This window comes from Protopterus annectens, chromosome 9.part0 (genome assembly GCF_019279795.1).
Source record: "Protopterus annectens isolate FY-2018-M chromosome 9.part0, PAN1.0, whole genome shotgun sequence".
NCBI lineage: Eukaryota > Metazoa > Chordata > Ceratodontiformes > Protopteridae > Protopterus > Protopterus annectens.
This window is the reverse complement of record NC_056743.1, coordinates 691,450,125-691,470,191: the sequence shown is the minus strand read 5'-3', so window position 1 is coordinate 691,470,191 and position 20,067 is coordinate 691,450,125. Positions and strand designations below refer to the sequence as shown.

Below are 20,067 nucleotides of genomic sequence, written 5' to 3'. Positions count from 1 at the left end.
AGTTGTGTCCTGCAAAAAAATTGTAAAAATGGCAAATGTCCTGAGATTTTAGGACTAAATTATTTCCTATATTTTATGTAATAGTTGCATAAAACAGTTATTCTGCATCTAAAGTCTTTCGGCTTTTCCCGGTTAGGGGTCGCCACAGTGGAACTCCGGTCCGTTTATGATTGGCAGTGGATTTTTACACTGCCGAGTTGCCAGCCCAATGCCCAACCTTCAAAGAAGGCACGCCCATTCACGCTCGCACCTACCTGCATGTCTTTAGCGTCACACGACCGCGGGGAGGACATGCAGACTGCACACAGAAGGCGCTCCAGCCGAGAATCGAAACAGAGAACCTCTTGCTCTCAGGCGACAATGCTAACTGCTGCACCACCACGGTCATACCTGAAACACCAAAATGTTATAAGAAACAGAATAAGCATCTAAAATGCTACAAGATAAGCTTTTATTTAGGCAAAAAAGTGAAGTTCTGTCCTTTGTACTGGCCATGAGTATGTTTCGGCCTGCAAAATCTGACGTTTGTACCACAAATGTCCCACTTTGGACGTTTGAAAAGGTGGCATCCCTACTGGCTGTTCTTAGTCAGTGAAGTAACTCTCAGCTTTAAGAGTAATATTTTTCTGTTAGCAAAGTTTATTAACAAATATTAACAAAGCGCGGCTTAATGATATGAGCAGCAAATGTGTACCTTCTTTTTAAATACAAGCAGTATACTTGTCTTGTATGATTATAAGATCGATGTTTGGCTTGATACACCTGTATGCCTAAAGTACCTATGGTCAAAATAATATACCTATTTATCTTTTCAGAATGTGTCCTTTGAACTAAAGTCTGGGGAGGTAACAGCACTGGTAGGTCCTTCGGGGGGTGGAAAATCAACCTGTGTTTCTCTACTGGAACGATTCTATGAACCTCAGTCTGGAGAAATCTTGCTGGATGAGAAGCCTTTAAGTGTTTATGACCACAAGTTCTTGCACTCCAAGGTAAGGAACTTGGCTGTTTCACTATTGATTCTGATAATGAAGTGATTTTTGTATTATTTTTTTACTGAAAGTGGTAGTTTAATCTGTGAAAGTAAAGTGTCTCTCTAAGATACAGATGTTCAGAAAAATCCATTCTGTCATGTACAACTCTGACCTTCATAAATTTATTACCAATCCAGTTCCTTGTTTTAAGGTAATAATTACAACCTGATAGGCACATCACTAAGTATAGCTTCATAGGTACAGGTCAATACTTTGTTAGTGACATCTTTTATATTTGTTGATCTAGACAAGTCTTGGACTTTTGTAAATGTTGTTTTATGCAAATGGAACTGAATTTGTTAGAAGGAAAAACACTAAAATCAAGCATTAAATTTATGGGGGTAAAGGAACAGAGCCCGTACAGTCCACATGTAGATAGTTGTGTTAGATTAGTGTTATGTACCTTTAAATATTAATGAACTATCTGAAATGATTATCATGTTGAGTGGTGCACTGAAGTTCCAGAAAATTTAGTTGCAAAACTGTCCTCATGTAATTTTGACCAGGAATACTGTTCCTTTGTTTTCTTTACTAAGCTTCATGATGTGACATGGTGTCAGCTGAAAGAAAATATCTGACAGAACTGACAAAATGTATCTGCTGAATTGGGGACTATATTTGCTTTCAACAGTTAATGTGCTTGGAGATATACAGTTATAATTCTTTGTGGAATTATGGCTCATCTCACCATAGACTACTTGTGCCACACAAAAAAAAAACTTTTTGAAAGCAAACTTTTGATCTAGAAATTTGATTTCTTCCTCACTACAAATGGATTAGTTGAAAAGTTTTAATAGATTCAGTGTACAACATTCATGCACGTTGATAGAGAGGAAGCCATGAAAGTATTTAAGTCCTTTGCTTTACTTGATGAGGAGAAAGATAAAAACCAGCACTTAGACAAAACTTAAGTAATTCTTGATAGCTTAGAAATAAGTTATTTTTTTATCAGACCTTTGTTCTTTATAAGATCACAAGGTCCTACATAGAGAAGGATGGATACATTATTGAGCTGAAGAACAGAGCCAGCGTCTGTGAATTTGGTAAGCTGCACAATTGTCTATTAAGGGAATAATTAGTGACATAAAAAGGATGAAACAAATGGGAGGCTGTTAAGAGAAGTAAAGATGTCCAGCTTATTTTTATCAACTAAAGGAGAAGCTCCGAATGGTAGTTATATGGATTGGGGGAATTTATTTGGGAAGGAAACTGGGCAAGAGTTAAGTGAAATAATTTGATTCTCCCCATATAAAAGGGTGGTTTAAGATTTTCTGATTTGAAGGGCTAACTTCAGTGATACACAGATAAACATGAGCAGAAGGTTATAAATCACAGTAGAAAGGGATTGTGATGAAACAGGCGACCTTGAGAAGTAAAGAGAGCAGGATTTTGGATGCAGGTCCTTAAGGGAATAATAAGAGCTACATAGAACATTATATTCATAAAGTAGCAGAAGCTGTTCTATGAACTAAGTCAATACAGTAATAGAGAAAGGAGATTTTAGATAACTGCAAGTAAGGGTATAGAAAATAGATGAGAGAGACGGTACTTATTGAAGAAAATAAAAAAATGAGAAGAGGTATTGTGAGCAAATAAAGACTGTGCATGTTCTAAATCATTCACATTGTTCTAAATCGTTCACATTGTCACAGGGAAATTTCAGGTACTGTGCAACACTACAACAGCGTCATAATGCATGACTGTGCTGATTTGTTTATGGCTTGCTAGGAAAATGTTACACAGAAAACTCTTGTTGCAGTTCCATTGATTTCTGTTCTCAGAAAGTTCCAGTATCACTCATAAATAAAGATAAATGGGAATTAAATGTATATAATGCATAGAGAGGTGGCATAAATGAACTACTAAAGCCAACTAAATGTGTGGATAATATGGTCACTGTTTTGAGGAAATGTTGGTCTGAATTCATGAAGATACTGTGACATGTACACTGAGATGTGCACGTTGTGATACCTTTTGATGATTCAGCAAAAGAGTGTTGCACAGTCCTCCAACATAAAGACATGCAGCACCTCAAAGGGCTGGCCCTGTGGCCGTTCTGAATGCTAATGAGGTACTGCAAGGAGAGGTATATGATAATTAACCATGTGCTGTCTCCCCAGAACAACCTCCAGGAAGGCATATTCATAGCTGAGCATTTCAAGAAATCACTCACTCATGTAGATCAGCATGGCCATTCCCACCATGTCATGGTAGTAACCTTTGAACACGAGCAAGGTGGTGGAGAACCAATATACACCAGAGCTTATTTTAAAGTGCCATAATGATACAAAAAGCAAAATGCGGATTGAGAATTGAGGGATACACTAGACACTAATGATTTACTGTTGTACCAGTGTCAGTGTTACTACAGGGATCAGGGATGGGGGATACACTAAACACCAGTGAATATTCCTTAAAATGCCTTAAGGTACAGGCGGCACAACAAGGATTGGGGAGGTAAACCTTCAGAAATTAGGGATTATATTCTAAAGTGCCATAATGGCATCAATGGTAGTATGGGGATTGGCGGTAAGGAAACTACCGGACACCAAGGAATACATTTTAAAATGCCATTATGGCACTAGCGGTAGCATGGGGATTGGGGGACTGGGAAATCACCAGATACCAAGGTTTACTTTGCAAAGTCCCCTAATGGCAATGACTCTGTAACTGGAATTAGGGAGTGGGGGAACCACTAGACCATCAGGGATGACTCTTTAAAGTGCAGTAATGTCATTGACATTGTAACAGAGATTTGAGAGTGGGGGGTACACTAGACCACTAGGGCTGAAGACATACATGCCATACTGACACTAAAGTATTATGATGTGTGTGGAACCAAAGGAGGGTAGATAGGGTAGGGAGAGGCACAATAACTGTAGTGTGTGTGTGTGTGTGTGTGTGTGTGTGTGTGTGTTGGTGTATGTGTGAGACAGAGAGAGTTACTGGGGGGAATGCCAATGCCTACACAAGCAGCATGTTACTACAGTGATGTACATATCAGCCATGGTCTGCACACTGCTGTAGTCACTGGGATTAAAACATACAAATTAGCAGATAATGTTTTACCTCATGGTGGCTATTATGTTTCTGAAAAAGAAATAGGTATAATGCAGGAGAGGGGCTTTTCTCATGCCATCCATACAGCTCATGCTAGGAACCTTAATTAATTTGTAGTATAAGGTCTCAGGAATGCCAAATGCATTTTTTTTTTCAGTTTTAAATGCAAAACAGTGTTTCTGGCAAATAAAGCTAGTCAAAAAAATGTTCCAAACTTTTAGCAAGTAAGATACCATTAGTAATGTGCAGATTTGTCATATGTTGGTTCAGTAATTATCAACAACAGAGCAGTTCTAAAGAACTGTTGTCCTCTGCTTATTTTACAAAGGGAAGCTTATTTTGATATATTTTTGCCTTCTTTGTGTAAGTTTTAGGATTCCAAGGAGACACTCAGTTTTATTTAATTTAAGTGCTCTCAGTCATCTTTATAAAGGTAAAAGAAACACTTCTTGTGTAAATGTTTGTTTCCCTATTTTACTGATTGATTGGCTGCAGCCCTACCCTTTCAAAACATGAGCTTAATGTTTTAGTGAGAGCAAATATTCTTTTACTTCCTGAAAGGATAGATGTTCTTCGTGTTTCACTGTTGCAGTCATCACATTTAGGTTATCTGCTTGCAGTAGCCCTCAGTCGGCCTGATTATCAAAGTCTTGGGTCCTGCGTCGGTTGCTGTCTCATCTTCCATGACATTAGGTAGTCAGGGGTATAAAGCATGCAGCTGACGCCATTACATCAGTCTTTCTTGCCGTGCGGTGCCCGAAGCAGAAGCAGTTCGCAAGTGCCGGTCGGCCGACTCCTGAAATTTTCATTTTTGAGTTTCAAACCGAAGTCTTCAACTAAGCTAAGTACCCTGTTGGGGAAACTTTTTCTTGCTCTAAACCAATGTCAGTAAAAGTCAGTAATTGTATTTCTTGTGGAAAGCAAATAACTCATAAAGATTTTCATTCGTACTGTATTCGTTGCCTTGGCCCTGACCATGACATACCTTACTGTTGGTTTTGTGCCTTAAACTAAATGCCAAAAAGTGTATAGTCATCCCCTTTGGGAAAAACAAAGTACCCACAAATTATCACATAGACAGCAACCCACTGAGTATGGAAAAAGTAATCAGAGACCTAGGGATCCAAGTCGACAGCGACCTCTCATTTGACACCCATGTTGCCAAAGTGGTTAGAAAAACATTCTACCTTGCACACCTCATCATGAAGGGATTCACATCCAGATCCAAGGATGTCATTGTACCCCTATACTCCTCCCTCATCAGACCCATGATTGAGTACAATGCCCCATTTGGTATGTACCTACCAAAGTTAATAATCATGTGGTTGACAACATATCTTCTGAGACTACCACCGTAGATGAGTCTACTCAATCCATTGCTGGTAGGAATGACTCATTACAATACAGCAACAACTCTGGGCATTATAATTTAAGATCTAATGACCCTAATTTTTTAGGAGCAAGACAAAAACAACAAACAGGACACTTCAATCAGAAGAAGAAGCAGAAGTTCAATTAAGTTGCGATGTTAGTCTTGGTCCTTATGTATTAGATAATTTTGTCGTTGTACCTCAGGTTATTGTCCCACATGAATTTAATACATCTGTTGTTACAGACAATGCTGATTTGTTGACTGACTTAGTTGATGATATTGGTCACCCTTTGCCAGCTGAGGATGTTCCATCCTTAATAGCTAATAGGCCTATTATACTTAATAACTCCAGTGGTGATTTTATAGTGTATAATTTTTCGTCAGTTGACATATCGTTAGATTTGATTGAATTACTTTCTAAAGGGCATACGTATGTGCCACCTTTGAAACTTGATGTTGTTAGAACAATAATTGATTTAAAACTATTCACTAGAAAACTTAATCTTAATTTAATGATGGGAAATATGGTTCCTGTTGACATTAATAATTTTAGGATTTCCAGTACTTACAATCCCCCATTACATCCCCTTTTACAAATTTTTGAACTTGTTTGTGAACTTGATATATGCAATAATGCCCGGTCATGGCAGTTTAAAGGACTTCATGATAACAAAGCTTTAAAAGAAAGGGAATGCCTGGAATTCTTAAAACAGAATGACATCAGAGTGTGTAAACCAGATAAAGGGGGTGACGTAGTTATTTTTGATAAAGTTGACTATAATGATAGAATGTTTCAACTTCTAAATTCACCATCCTACATTATGAGTTCATTATCAGAAATTAACAAGGCTTACCAAACTATCAGGGATGTTATTGAAGATATGTTCATTGAGGGCAGAATAACACAAAGTATTTACAACTATATGTCTACTTCTTTCCCGAAATTTCCTTGTTTATTTGGTATCCCTAAGATTCATAAAGATCTTAATACCCCCCTATGCGTCCTTTAGTCGATGGTAGAGGGTCTCCTACGTACCCATGTGCCAAGGTGGTTGATGCTATTTTACAAAAATATTTGGTCAACTTAAAACAAATCTGTAAAGATTCATGGATGTTTTTAAATCAAATAAACCAACTAGAATTCAATCCTAGATATAATTTTCTAACAATTGACGTAAAAGACCTCTACACATGTATTCCACACAACATAGCTCTAGAATGGGTTGGTGAAACGTTAAAACTTCAAGGCTATACTAAAAATGATTTGAATTCAGTTCAAGAACTACTTGATTTAATCCTAGATAACAACTTTTTTATGTTTGATGGGAACTTTTACCTTCAAAGAGTTGGTGTGGCCATGGGCTCCCCCTGTGGGGCAAGTGTAGCCAATATGGTTATGGCTCATTGGGAACATTTGTTTGTTATCAATAACAATTTGTTTAATGACCATTTAATATTCTATACTCGTTATTTGGACGATATTTTCATCTTACTGGATGGTGACAGTTCACTTAGTGATTTGGTTGTTGAATATTTCAATTCTACCACTAACTTTCTGAAGTTCACACACACCTTCAATACAGATTCCATTTCCTATCTTGATGTTCTTCTTTCTAAAGATTATACCGTCCAAAAACTCACAGCCTCCATCTTTAGAAAGAATACTTATTGCAATTCATTGTTACATTTCTCTAGCTGCCACCCATTACACCAAAAACGGGCTATTATTAAGGGCCAACTTGTCAGGGCTGCCCGCATTATCACCCAAGAAAATGACTTTCATGCTGAATGTCTTTTCATTAGAGGGATGTTTGTCCATCGTGGCTACCCTGACTATATGGTTGATGACATCATTGATGAGGTAACAGTTAAACGTCTGAGTCATTTTTATAAACCCATCTTGAATAATCCATTCAATATGTCTAATAGTGTAGATCTACCTCTTTATATGTCACCTGAACCACCTAACCCCCCATCAATAAGAAACACTGTAGTTTCTACCTTTATTACGACTTATAATCTCAATAGCAGAGATTTCTTCCAGATTTTGTTAAAAAACTGGGAAATTTTTAAGAACGATAAAGGGGTTTTTTTATGTGTAGGTGATCGTCTTTCGGTGACTTATAAAAGAGGTAAAAGTCTTAAAGCTTATTATGATCATCAGTTAAGAACTCCTGTAAAAACAGTAGGTATGTATAAATGCCAGGCCTGTAATTACTGTTCTTACATCATTGAATCTAATAGATTTTGCATTCATAACTTACAATACCATCTGAAGTTGCGAGTTAATTGCAACTCTAAAATGGTAGTCTATTTAGCTCAATGCCAGTCTTGCCCAGCCTTCTATGTTGGTAAAACAGAAAGAAGGCTTCGTGATCGTATATATGAACATGTTTATGCTATCAAAAAACACAAACTTGATAATGCTTTAGCTAAACACATAGTTCAATTCTCTAACCATAGCTTTAAGTTTATGGTGATAGATCAAGTTCCCCACAACCCCCGAGGTGGCCCATTCCCACTTAGATTAGAAGAACTCGAGCTCATATGGCAAATTAGGTTGAATGCATACAACTCACCTGGTTTAAACGAGGGTTGTTCTATAAGTAGTATTTTAAAAATAAAAAGTATGACAAGATAATTTGTATTTTGTTTTGGATGCTTTTTTTCTAATTTTATTTTTATTTTTTGTATTACTTCATCATAAGTGTGTTTATACATACATATATATATATATATATATATATATATATATATAATAAATATATGTATATAAATATGTGTTTAAATACTTATACATATGCATACATAAAAATCTTTCATTAATTTATGTATTGAATGCCTTTATATTTAATATTTATGATTATATTTTTTATATTTTATATGTGTGATATTGTTTAATGTCTTTATAATTATTATACTGTATTTAGGTTTATTATTAGTAGTATAATTTAGGCTATATTGTCCTTAATGGCTTATTTTAATAGAGGGAGTGTGGAGTTTTTGTAATGGTGCTTATTTCTTTAAAATGTTTTTAAAAAAAGTTTTTTCAGTCTTCAAATTATCCTATTTAATTTGTGCATTTGATGAAATGATTGACTAATTGATTCATTATATAAGACTGCCCATATTTTGTTACTTTGTCTGATGAAGTTTGTTTTATGTATCAAACGAAAAGCGCTTAACATATCATTAAATTTCTTGTTGTGCCGTTCTAGTCTCTTGTCAGTGGTTCATGTTATATGTCTTATTCTGCCAGACTAAAGAAACTTCAGCTCTATTCAGTAGCATACTGCCTGCTCAGAGGTGATCTCTGCCTGACGTACAAGGCCATGTCCAATCAGGATCTGATGGAAATACATGGACATTCTCCACCTCAAAAAATCCAAATCCATCAGGACCACGAGAGCTAAAGACTTAAACCTCGGCACAAGTATGAATAGGACATGCTGGTGGGATATATTCATAACCCAGAGGCTTCCCATGCTTTGGAACAAGATCCCAGTTCGTATTAGGCAGAGCCCCTCACTGACTCTCTTCAAGAGAAATCTTGATGAGTGGATGGGAGATCGTAAGTTTACCCCAGGGGTCCCATCTGTGTCACTGCTAGACAGGGGCACAGTAAACTGATTCTATTATATAAGGGGACCTTCATTGTGTCACTACTAGACAGAGGCACAGTATTCTAAATTTATTCTGTACATTTTTTGTACCATTTCATGGGGTGGCAAAAGCCACATCACTATGGCTAGGCTTACAAATGCCCCAGGGCAGATAGCCTAGTACTATACTATGAAACTATGAATTTAAGCAACAAAATATCCGTCGTCGGTATATTTATGCTTCTAAATATTTTGGTACTCAATTACCCAGATATGGCTTCGGTAAGCCACCCAACTACTGACATTCTGAAAAAAAGGCAAAGATAAAGACAGAGAAAGACCGCATAGTTCCAAAGCTGCCGACGACGCTTCTCCTAAGTTAGTCGCCAGTTCGCTCAGTGAGGCGCTTTTGCAGCCCCTGATACCCACTACTTGAGATTCGCAGGCCTCTACTGAGACCCATTCGGACTCCGGTATGCCGCAAGATGCTTCAGCTGTGGAACCTGCGGATGTCTCTACCTTGGATGGGTCCGGAGCCGCTGTGCAGGCACCGGCTTCTGAGAGTGTATTCAGGCCTACTGACTTGCATATTAAACTGACGCCATCTTCTTCTTCAAGGCCTAAAACTGGATCCATGCCTAGAAAACCGATGCCCAGACCGCATGGTCAGGCCTCTATGCCTAAAAAACAAATGATAAGAATGGCTGAAGACCTTATTACTTTAATAAGGGGAAGCCAACTTTCCCCCTCTAAGAGACCTAGGTCTGAATTTGCGTATGATTCTTCTGATCAGGATTATAAAATTTCTGTTTCCTCTGATGACCAGGATTTACCCTTATCTACCTTTGAGGATTCTGATGCAGAGGACTTCATTCCCTCTGCTTCCCCTCCAGAGGATTTCTCTTTTGGTGAAACCTTGCATACTCTTAGGGAGCATTTTTACTGGGAAAGTCAGGATTACTCTGACTCTAAAAAGAGGCTTAGGGATTTCTTACTCCTGCTCCAACACAGGCCTTTAGCTACCCCACCCCCCTGTACTGGACATTGTTGATGATGCCTTTTCGGAATCTAGCTTGGCCCCTGACTCTTTACCTCCTGCTCCCAGAAAACAAGATAAATATTACAGGGTCCCTGACTCTCACAAATTCCTCTTTAAAAATCCTACTCTGGATCCTGAGACCATTTCACAGGGACCCAAGGGCATTAAGGCTACTACTGCCCCAAATCCTTCCCCCTCTGATAGAGATTCCAGGGCACTGGATAGATGGGGTAAAAAGATATACACTTCTGCAACCTTGGCCATTAGAAACTTAAACTGCCAGTTTCATATGTTAAAGTATCAACAGCATATTATTGGATTGCTTAAACAGAAATTTATGTTGATTCCTGACTGTGCTGAAAATAAAGATTTACTGGATTTAATGCATTCTGCTGAACAAGTTGGAAATGGAGGAAAAAGCTAAATCTGTGCAAACTGTTAAAGATTTCCTGCAAGTACAGCCTCCCAGATTTAGTAGGCATTAGCCCTTGTTCCTTTCCTGCCTCTTCCAGGCCTTCTCAGTCCAAATCCAGAACCAGCAGAACACCCAGACTTCAGTCCCAAGGTACTCACAGGACTAAGCAGTGGGGGACTCCCACTTCCAAAGCAGGGATTAGTAAGACTCCCCACTATGGTAAACTGTCTCAATGACTTAACTTTAAAACTTCCAAGCCCTGCACAACTGACTGCAGCTTTAGGGGGGAAAATTGCCCTGCAGGCAAAAAATTGGGAACTCATTACCCAGGACAAATGGTTTTAAATATAGTTTCCCAAGGATACAGATTCCACTTGGTTGGCCGGATCTACCCCCAATTCAGTGGGCAGAGGCTCAAAAGCAAGTTCTCTCTCTCTTAAGTATCAGGGCTATTCAAACTGTCCCAGAAGAGGAAAGGGGACAAGGTTTCTACTCAAGACTTTTCCTGGTGCCCAGAAAAGACAACTCTTGGCGTTCTATCCTGGACCTGTCTATCCTAAACACATTTTGGTGATCCCAAAATTCAAGATGCTAAATCTTCACCAGTTGCTTCCTATGCTAGGCAAGGATGCCTGGTTGGCAACACTGGATTTAAAGGAAGCCTACCTGCACATCCCAATCAGGGAATCTTGCAGAAGATACCTACGCTTCAAAGCAGGCTACATGCAGTATCAGTTCTCTGCACTGCCCTTTGGCTTATCTACTGTGCCCAGTGTATTCACAAAGTGCCTAGCTCCTGTCATTGCATTTTGCAGGCAAAGAAATATTCAAATATACCCATACCTGGACAATTGTTTAATTCAGGCAGAAAGCCAGGACATACTATCGAATCATCTGGTGTCTGTACAAAAATTGCTAACTTCTCTGGAGTACACCATAAACGAAAAGAAATCACATCTTGTACCCTGCCAACAAATTGTATTCCTGGGAACAAGCTTGAACACAACTTCCCAAATGGCTTTCCTCACGCCAGAGAAACAAATTCATTTGACAACTTACTTCAAACTACTGACCACAAAGATCCAGCTATCTGCAAGGAAAATACTGCAAGCCTTAAGGTTCATGGCCTCCTGCATTCTCCTAATTCCATATGCAAGACTGCATATGAGGAAACTACAGTGGTATCTAAAAAGCCTATGGTGTCAACATTCTCAGGATCTAGAAGCAATGATTCCTATCATACCTTGCCTACAGATAGAGTTCCTTTGGGTGGACAGAGGCCTGCCACCAAAACAAGGGACTGCCATTCACTCTACCCCCAGCCACCCAAACCCTAACAGCAGATGAATCAGACTATGCATGGGGGGCTCACTTGGCAGGGAAGTGCATTCAAGGCAAATGGAACCCAAGACAAATGCACCTGCATATCAATCAAAAAGAAATGTTAGCTGTACAGAATGCTCTGACAGCCTTCAAGGACCACATTCTTCCAGGACAATTAATGGTAAAGACCAACAACACCACTGTTATGTGGATCATAAACAAGCAGGGGGGAACCCACTCATACCCTCTCTGCAGACTAGCCATGGCTCTGTGGAACACAGCCTTGAGCTGCCAAGTGCACCTACAGGCTCAATTCCTGCCAAGAAAGCTAAATACACTGGCAGACAAACTAAGCAGAAATCTCATGGACCCACACAAGTGGAAACTGGAACCAAAGATATTCAACATGTTGATAAACATTTGGGGAGCCCAGAGATAGACCTGTTTGCCTCCCCCCAGAACTACCAATTGGACAAATTCTGCACAAGGACTCCCCATAAATAAGCTTGGAAAGTGGATATCCTGTCCTTCACCTGGAAAAACCTATCAGTTTATGCCTTTCCACCTCTGCCTCTCCTCTCTAAGGTACTACTAAAGAATAAACAGGACAAACCAAGGATGATACTGATTGCACCAGACTGGCCCCACCAACACTGGTACCCCCTTTTGCGCAGTGTGTCACTGCTGGCACTATGGCACCTGCCTCAGACCCCTGCCCTGCTGTCCCAGCAGGAGGGACAGATTCTGCACCCTCAGCTTTAAACCCTGTACCTGGCAGCCTGGCTAATTACCTGATCTCTCCTTTACCATCCCTCAGTGAGCAAGTGTTGGATGTCATTCTGGAGGCAAGGAGGCCTAGTACTAGAAAATCTTATGCTGAAAAATGGAAAAGATTCTGTTCCTGGAACCAAACTCAGTGGACGGGCACAGCAGTGCCCAATTTACCTCAGATTCTTCAATACTTAACTGAGATGCTTCACAAGGGCCTTTCCTTTTCCTCCTTCAAAATTCATGCCTCAGCCATTTCAGCTATTACAACACAGAACCACCCCTCTTCTCTCATCCACTGCTGGAACAGTTCCTCAGAGGGGCCAAAAACTTAGACCACCCAGGAGAGCCCCTACTCCAGCCTGGGACCTTAAATTTCTACTGGAAAAACTCACTCTACCTCCCTTTGAGCCAGCTGCAAATGCAGAGTTGAAATTCCTTTCTTGGAAAACAGCCTTCCTTTTGGCCATCACTTCAGCAAGAAGGGTGTCTGGCCCTTATGGCAGTGGAGTCTTTCATCATCTTTCATGCAGAGAGGGTGTCCCTCAGGACAAATCCCTCCTTCTTGCCCAAGGTGGTATCCAGTGGCTCTTAATCAGTCCATTTATTTGCCAACCTTCTTTTCTAATCCACAGAACAAAGGGGAACAAATACTGCACTCCTTGGATGTGCGCAGACAACTTAGATTTTACTTGGACAGGACTAACCCTCTCAGGAAATCTGAATAGCTACTGGTTGCATTTGCCTCAGGGGCAGAGGGGAAGGCCATTTCAAAGCAAACCATTTCTAAATGGATAGGCCATTGCATTCATTTCTGCTGTAAGCACCATAGAAAACCTACCTCTCAGGGGATAAGACCACATTTAACCAGGGCTGCATCTACCTCTACAGCTTTCATCAGAGGTGTCCCTACCAGAGACATCTTAGAAGCTGCTACCTGGAGTTCTGTACATACCTTCACCAAGCATTATCATTTGCCATTTTTCTCTAAATCCAGAGCTGGCTTTTCCACTGCAGTCTTGCAGGGCCTTACAGCTGGTCCTAATGCTATCTAATTTCCTCCTCCCATCCTGAGCTTTGGGAATCTACCCAAATGTGATGACTGCAACAGTGAAACACGAAGAACATAATACAGTTATGTACACTTACCATAAATGTAGATGTTCGAGTGTATTCACTGTTGCAGTCCTGGTTACCCTCCCTCCAGCCCCCTGACTTCTTTTGGCTATACCTCTATTCTTGTTTACTATGCTTCAAGCTTTTTGGTGTATTTGCTTTTTTGTTGGAGATGTAACCTTGCATATATAATTGCTTCCCATTATGGGGGCACCTGACATCTGGGGCAAGAAAAAAACTGATGTAATGGCATTGGCTGCCTGCTTTTTACCCCTGACTACCTGACGTCATGGAAGATGAGACAGCAACCGACGCAGGACCCAAGACTTTGATAATCAGGCCGACTGAGGGTACTGCAAGCAGATAACCCATATGTGATGACTGCAACAGTGAATACACCCGAACATCTACATTTATGGTAAGTGTACACAACTGTACTTTTTGCATTGTGCTGCATTCATTGACTAGTTACTATATGTATAATATCAGAGGCCCAGATCCTTAGCTACTTTCATTATCTAGAATTACTTTTTATTCTTTTAGATATTCTTTATCATACAAGGTAAACAATCCAAGTAATTTGAGGGCAGTTGATGCATTTGTACAGTTGTAATTGTTATCACTAACCTACTTTGCTTAACTGTGGAACTATCAGTAAGTAGTACTTTTATATATTGCTTCAGTCTCAGTATTGCTACAACATCATAACTTTAAAACAAACTAGCAATTGTTGCTGAATAATAAACTACATTTTTTTCTGTGCCAGAAACTACTCCTATTGTGGTAGATAGGCCACCCAGTGTGTAGCACTCCCACTGATAAGTTAGAAAGTTTAATCACAGCCATATCATTTTTTTAAAATATTCATATTGAAAAGTTTGTGTTTGCTTTTACGTCTGTCCTTGTTATGGATAGTCTAGAAATGAGCTAGAGGATTTAATGAAGCACAAATTGTGAATACAATGCTGTGGCTGTAGAATACTTATTAAAACTACCGAGCATGTTGTTAACAGTCAATGCTCGAATTGTTCTAAACTTGAGCAACTATTATATAAGAGAAGGAAATTGAATGTTCTTGTTGGAGCAGTAACACTGTTTGTACTGTTATTGAATTTATGACTTCACAGGCTATGAATAATAATTCTCTGGACTTGAGTTAATGGGAAAAAAATCACAAATGATGCAAATAATAAAGGGAAGACTGATCAGATTGCTGACAAGATAGTAACCAGTAGTAAAACGAAAATAACATAGCTTTCTAGTAACCTAAATTGTAGTAAGGAAAGTACAGTTGTCCACCATAAAAAGTGTAAGACTAAAAGTACAATTCTCAAGAAGAAGAAATTAAAATAATGCTGTGAATTCCAGACATGATACTTTTAATGGAGAGGAGGGATTAAACACGGAATGTGTTAAGCTTAGGTTGTAGTGATGCAGATTCAGAAGTAATTTATTATCGATCTAGAGTAGAAATAGAGTTTGTTGCTCCACTGACTTGTAAAAGCCTTGCAAGATCACATAAACCTCCAGCAATCTTGTCATTAAATAGTGAATTTAATTACTGGCATTCATTTGTATAGCATGTCCTGTCTGCAGCTGACAGTTGTGTTAATGAGAACTGTGTGACTAACCTTCCTACTGTACGCTATTCATAAATTATAATAACTAATTTATCTTGTAATAAATGTTCTAGACACAATAGTAATGGGCTAAATTCTAAACTGGTCCAATATTAAGAAGTTAAAAAGAAGGGCTCTAGGTGTGTTGTGTAACACCTGTGTTCTAGATGATATTATAGATTTAAATAATTTGGAATATTTGGAAAATAACTTTGCAAGTAGAGATAATCATTATTTTGAAAAGAAAGTCAATGACAGTTATGATACTGAGATAATTAAAATTCTCACAGATGTAAATTGTCACCAGTAAAAAAAATCACACTGATGATCCTTGTGTTAGGAGACTCTGTATTGAAACCAGTCTGCAGAAAATTATCCAACCTAAATAAAAATGACATTCCAGTATCTTCACTTCCAAGTATTAATTTGTAGAAATTCCATCTCTGTGGTTAAAACTGCTAAACAGAAATGTTAATTACAAATACGTGAAGATATTGTGGTACCGATTACCTTAAATTTACTCCACTAAACCATATGAAAAATACAGTGTTAGAAATTTTGGAAATTGCAGAATCTAGAAATATTGATATAGTGCTTTGTGAGATTATACATTTTATTAGTTTATAATGATTGTCAGCATACTAAGGATCATAAATTCATCTCTTGGCAAAAGAAACTTTGTACAGTTTATTCAGTCAACAGTTATAATACACTGGAAGGAAAGTGTGTTAATTATAGAATGTTTACAAAATATGGTATTCAACTAAATTATTATGGTGCAGGGCATTTAAGTGCTAAAATGAATGAATTTAATTAATTATTTTCTAGAAAATGGACATAAGCAGGAGAAGCAGCACCTAGATCAGGAAATGAAAGGTCTGATAATATTATAAAATGTTATAATTCCAGTGCTTGTAGCCTTGGGAATAAACATCATGAGTTCTTTAGTATAATTAAAAATGAGAAATACACGACAGTGGTTATAACTGAGATCTGGAACTCAATAGATATTGCTTTTGAGAGCTATAATAAATATGACCGTGTTTGTGAGAATTTGAGCGGGGGAGGTAATAGGTATGTCTTCATAATTATATCACTTACAATCAAGTAAAGACTAACCAGAATTTAGAAATTGTTGCTGTGGACATTTCTGGGCCATTCAGTAAGGATAGGGTATGTCTTATTGTGAATTATAGGAGAACCCCTCCCATTAACTCATCATTACAGTTTCGTAACTACTTTAAGTAAACTGATGGATGTTAAAAATATTTTATTTATTGATTCTAATTATACACATATTGATGGCTTAAATACCATCAGAAAGTCATCATTTGATATTGGATTTTTGGACTTATTATCCTTTTAGAATCATATTAATTCAATAAAACATAAGACTTGTGGAGACAATGGATGAGATTCGTTAGGGTACCACAATGTATGTCTTGGTACCTTTTCCCAATTCAGGAACAGCCCTTACACAGTGCTGCATGGTCCTCTACTACAAAGACCATGAAGGGCTGTTCTTGCAGCCATACTGAATGCTAATGAGGCATTCTGGGTGAGAGATATATGCAAATTAGCCATGTGCTCCTACCCCAGAACTGCCTCTAGGAAGGAACCTACATGGCTGAGAGAGTCAAGAAATTGCTTAGCCTTGTAGATCAGCATGGTCATCTGGACAAAAGACCTTGTTCAGCTACCACAACAAACATGGAACAGGGAATGGGAGTATTCAGTAGTCACCATAAACAACACAACACCACAAAGAGCAGAAAAGGACTTACTCAAACAACACAACACCACAAAGAACTCTTTAACTGAAGTGCTGTAACAGCAATGATTGCAGTATAGGGGATCAGGGGATGGGGAGATGCACTAGACAAAAGAGAAACAGGAACACCTACAGGCAAAGGTCAAACAAATCCAGAGCAAAGCATAATCGGAAAAGAAGACTTCGACCACCACAGCAATGAGCAGCAAAAAGCAGCATAATAAAAACAAACTAAACTAGAAATAAAACAAGAATTTTAATAACAAAAAGGTAAGCACTTTTGCGGAAGACTGCTTCCTCAGATCTTAATACAAAACAATAGACCACAGCCCTTATCAAGAGAGCTGCACTAATCAACACAACGAAATCAAAAAACAATCCATTAAAAACACATATAGCAGACACATAATTTAAATATGATATCAGTAGTGACATCTGCTGCTCATTCATAAAACAAAGCTGCTGAACCAATCAGCTCAGTGAAATAGGCCATGCTTACGAAGCACTGGCCTTAAAGAAATACTCTCATTTAAGCCAGGTTTAACATTGGCTCACAGTTTAATAATCCAGTGTAGCTCTCTGCACTCTTATTCGCAATATCACCACCCCATAAATCCTCAGTTAATATTTCAAGGATAGCATATTTAAAACAATGAGCAGCACCACATTCTACAAAATGTTTTGCTGAAGTGTTAGCCATCCATCAAGTTTAAGGGAATCATTCTTCATTAATTACCTTCAGGACTGAACACTGGAAATAAGATCTTACAGACTAATGAATTATGTAGTTGAAGACTTGGAAAGTGTTGCAAACATAACTGATGATCTGTTAGTACGTGGTCAGACACAAAAAGAGAAAGTCATAGACTGATTAAAGTTCTGAATGGACTACTTCAATCATAATAAGAGCAAATATAAAATCAGAGTGACAAGTGTGAATTTGTGGGTCATGTTCTAATGTCAGAGGGTCTGAAAACTGATGTAGAAAAATTCCAAACACTTGTGCAAATGCCAGTTTCAGAAGACAAACAGACATACATGTCTGTTGGAGTGGTGCAATATCTTGCAAAGTTTATTTCTAATAAATCTGAGATAAGTGTCTGAGATAATTTTGCATCTAAGAATGTTATCAGTGCAAAATATAGCCTGGAAATGGTGCTTTGAACAGTTTTGTGACAAATAACAAAAAATTACGGCTATTCCACTGCTAAAATGCAGTAATGTGAATAAGCCAGTTATGTTGCAAATAGATCTCAGTCAGAATGGCATAAGGGGTGTGATCATGCAAGAGAACAGACCGAGTTGTCTATGGGTCCAGGGCATTTACAGAGGTCCAAGAGAAATATGCTCAAGTAGTAAAAGAGTGTAGCTCTAGGTTAGGGATTTGAGAAATTGCATAACCATGTCTATGTAGAGACTTCCAGATGGAAATGGACAACAAATCCGATGTTACCGAATCTATAGAAATATGATCTGAAAGTGAAACTCAAACCAGGCAAGGAACTACGTATAGCATATATGTTGAGTAGTGCATGTTTACCTGAGAAGTCGTGAAGAACTGGTGCAAGAAGAACCACAAATTTTTCGATTATACCTTATTTCATATGACAAAGCAAAAAATAAGATAATTTCAAAAGGGACAGATTCTGACTTAGAAATTTAATTACAGAAAGATATTACAATGAAAGGCTAGCCTAAGCAAAAGTCGTAAGAAAATAAACATATTTTCACTTTTTTCAGAGAAGAAATAAGTTGTGTCCAGGGCTTGATGCTCAAAGTTGACCAAGTAATAGTTCACTATCAACTGAGATAACATGACAACATTGTTAACTTATTTTCTAAATTGTTGTAAGGTTTTTTTTGTATTATGTTTCATGGATTGTCATATTGTATGCAGCTTTTCTCCCCGGGCCTCCTCTAAAAACAGGCAACCCTGCCCAGTCGGACTTCCCTGGTAAACAAATGTAAAGTAATAATAATAATAATAATAGGCTATGTGAATCACATCTGAGAGTAATAATATCCAAAGAATGAACAAGAGATACATTTTGGGCAGGAATATCAATTGGGAACAAGTACTTTGAAGCTATATCAGCTGCTAACACAAACCATAACAACAATCCAAGTAAAGATATGCAAGTATATACAAATCTAGATAATCCATGGAGCCAGCTGGGCACAGATTTGTTTTGGTTCAGAAAAGCCATGTACGCCTTGTGTGCATTATTATTCCAAGTTCATTGAAATAATCAAACTGACAGATACATCAAGTGCAAGTGTTGTGAACACAGTAACATCTATGCTCTCAGGAAATTAGATATTTTATGTCATATACAGGACAAAAGTATGCAGTACATAAGTCAGGAATTCAGAAAATGTGTGTATAAATGGGAATTAACATGTACAAGTGATTTTCATTCCAGCAGACAAGTGGAAAGAACTGTCCAAACAGTGAATACTCTTCTAAGGAAAAACTGTAGAAAAAACTTTGAGAATTACCATGTTACCGTTTTGGAACAAAGGAGTTCTCTGTTGCAATGAGGATTACCATCCTGCAGTTTTGGAACAGAAAAATCTGCCATTGTAGGGATGCAGTCTCTTACTACCTACAGTCTGGCTGTTAGCACCAAGGATTTAGGCTCTGAGATGTTAATCTGCTTCCTGTAGCCAAAGGTACTAGGTTTGATTCCTTCTACCTCTGTTTGTCTACTGTGTGACTCTAAGCAAGGTACTTAATCAGGGGTGCTTCTGAGTCTCCAGTGAAAAGGGGCACTTGTGTCCAGTGGGCTTACCCAAATAACAAATGCATAAAGACCTGTTTAAATAGGTAGAAGGCTGAAAAGCAGATTACCTACTTTGGCTGCATTTCTAATACATACGCTTCTGCATAGAGTAAAAGAAATGACTGGAAAGAAGTTAGGAAAGATAGAAATACCACTGTGATAGAAAAT

The 20,067-nt window shown here is 38.3% G+C and overlaps 1 protein-coding gene across 1 annotated transcript in view; it reads left to right on the top strand.

Annotated features, from left to right (window-relative positions):
- Window positions 1-20,067, top strand: part of LOC122811455 (antigen peptide transporter 2-like) — a 320,151-nt gene that overhangs the window by 243,324 nt on the left and 56,760 nt on the right. Inside the window, exon 9 of the mRNA XM_044083306.1 lies at window positions 816-989. Within this exon, the coding sequence (XP_043939241.1) occupies window positions 816-989 (174 nt within the window). The remainder of the gene's footprint in view (window positions 1-815; window positions 990-20,067) is intronic.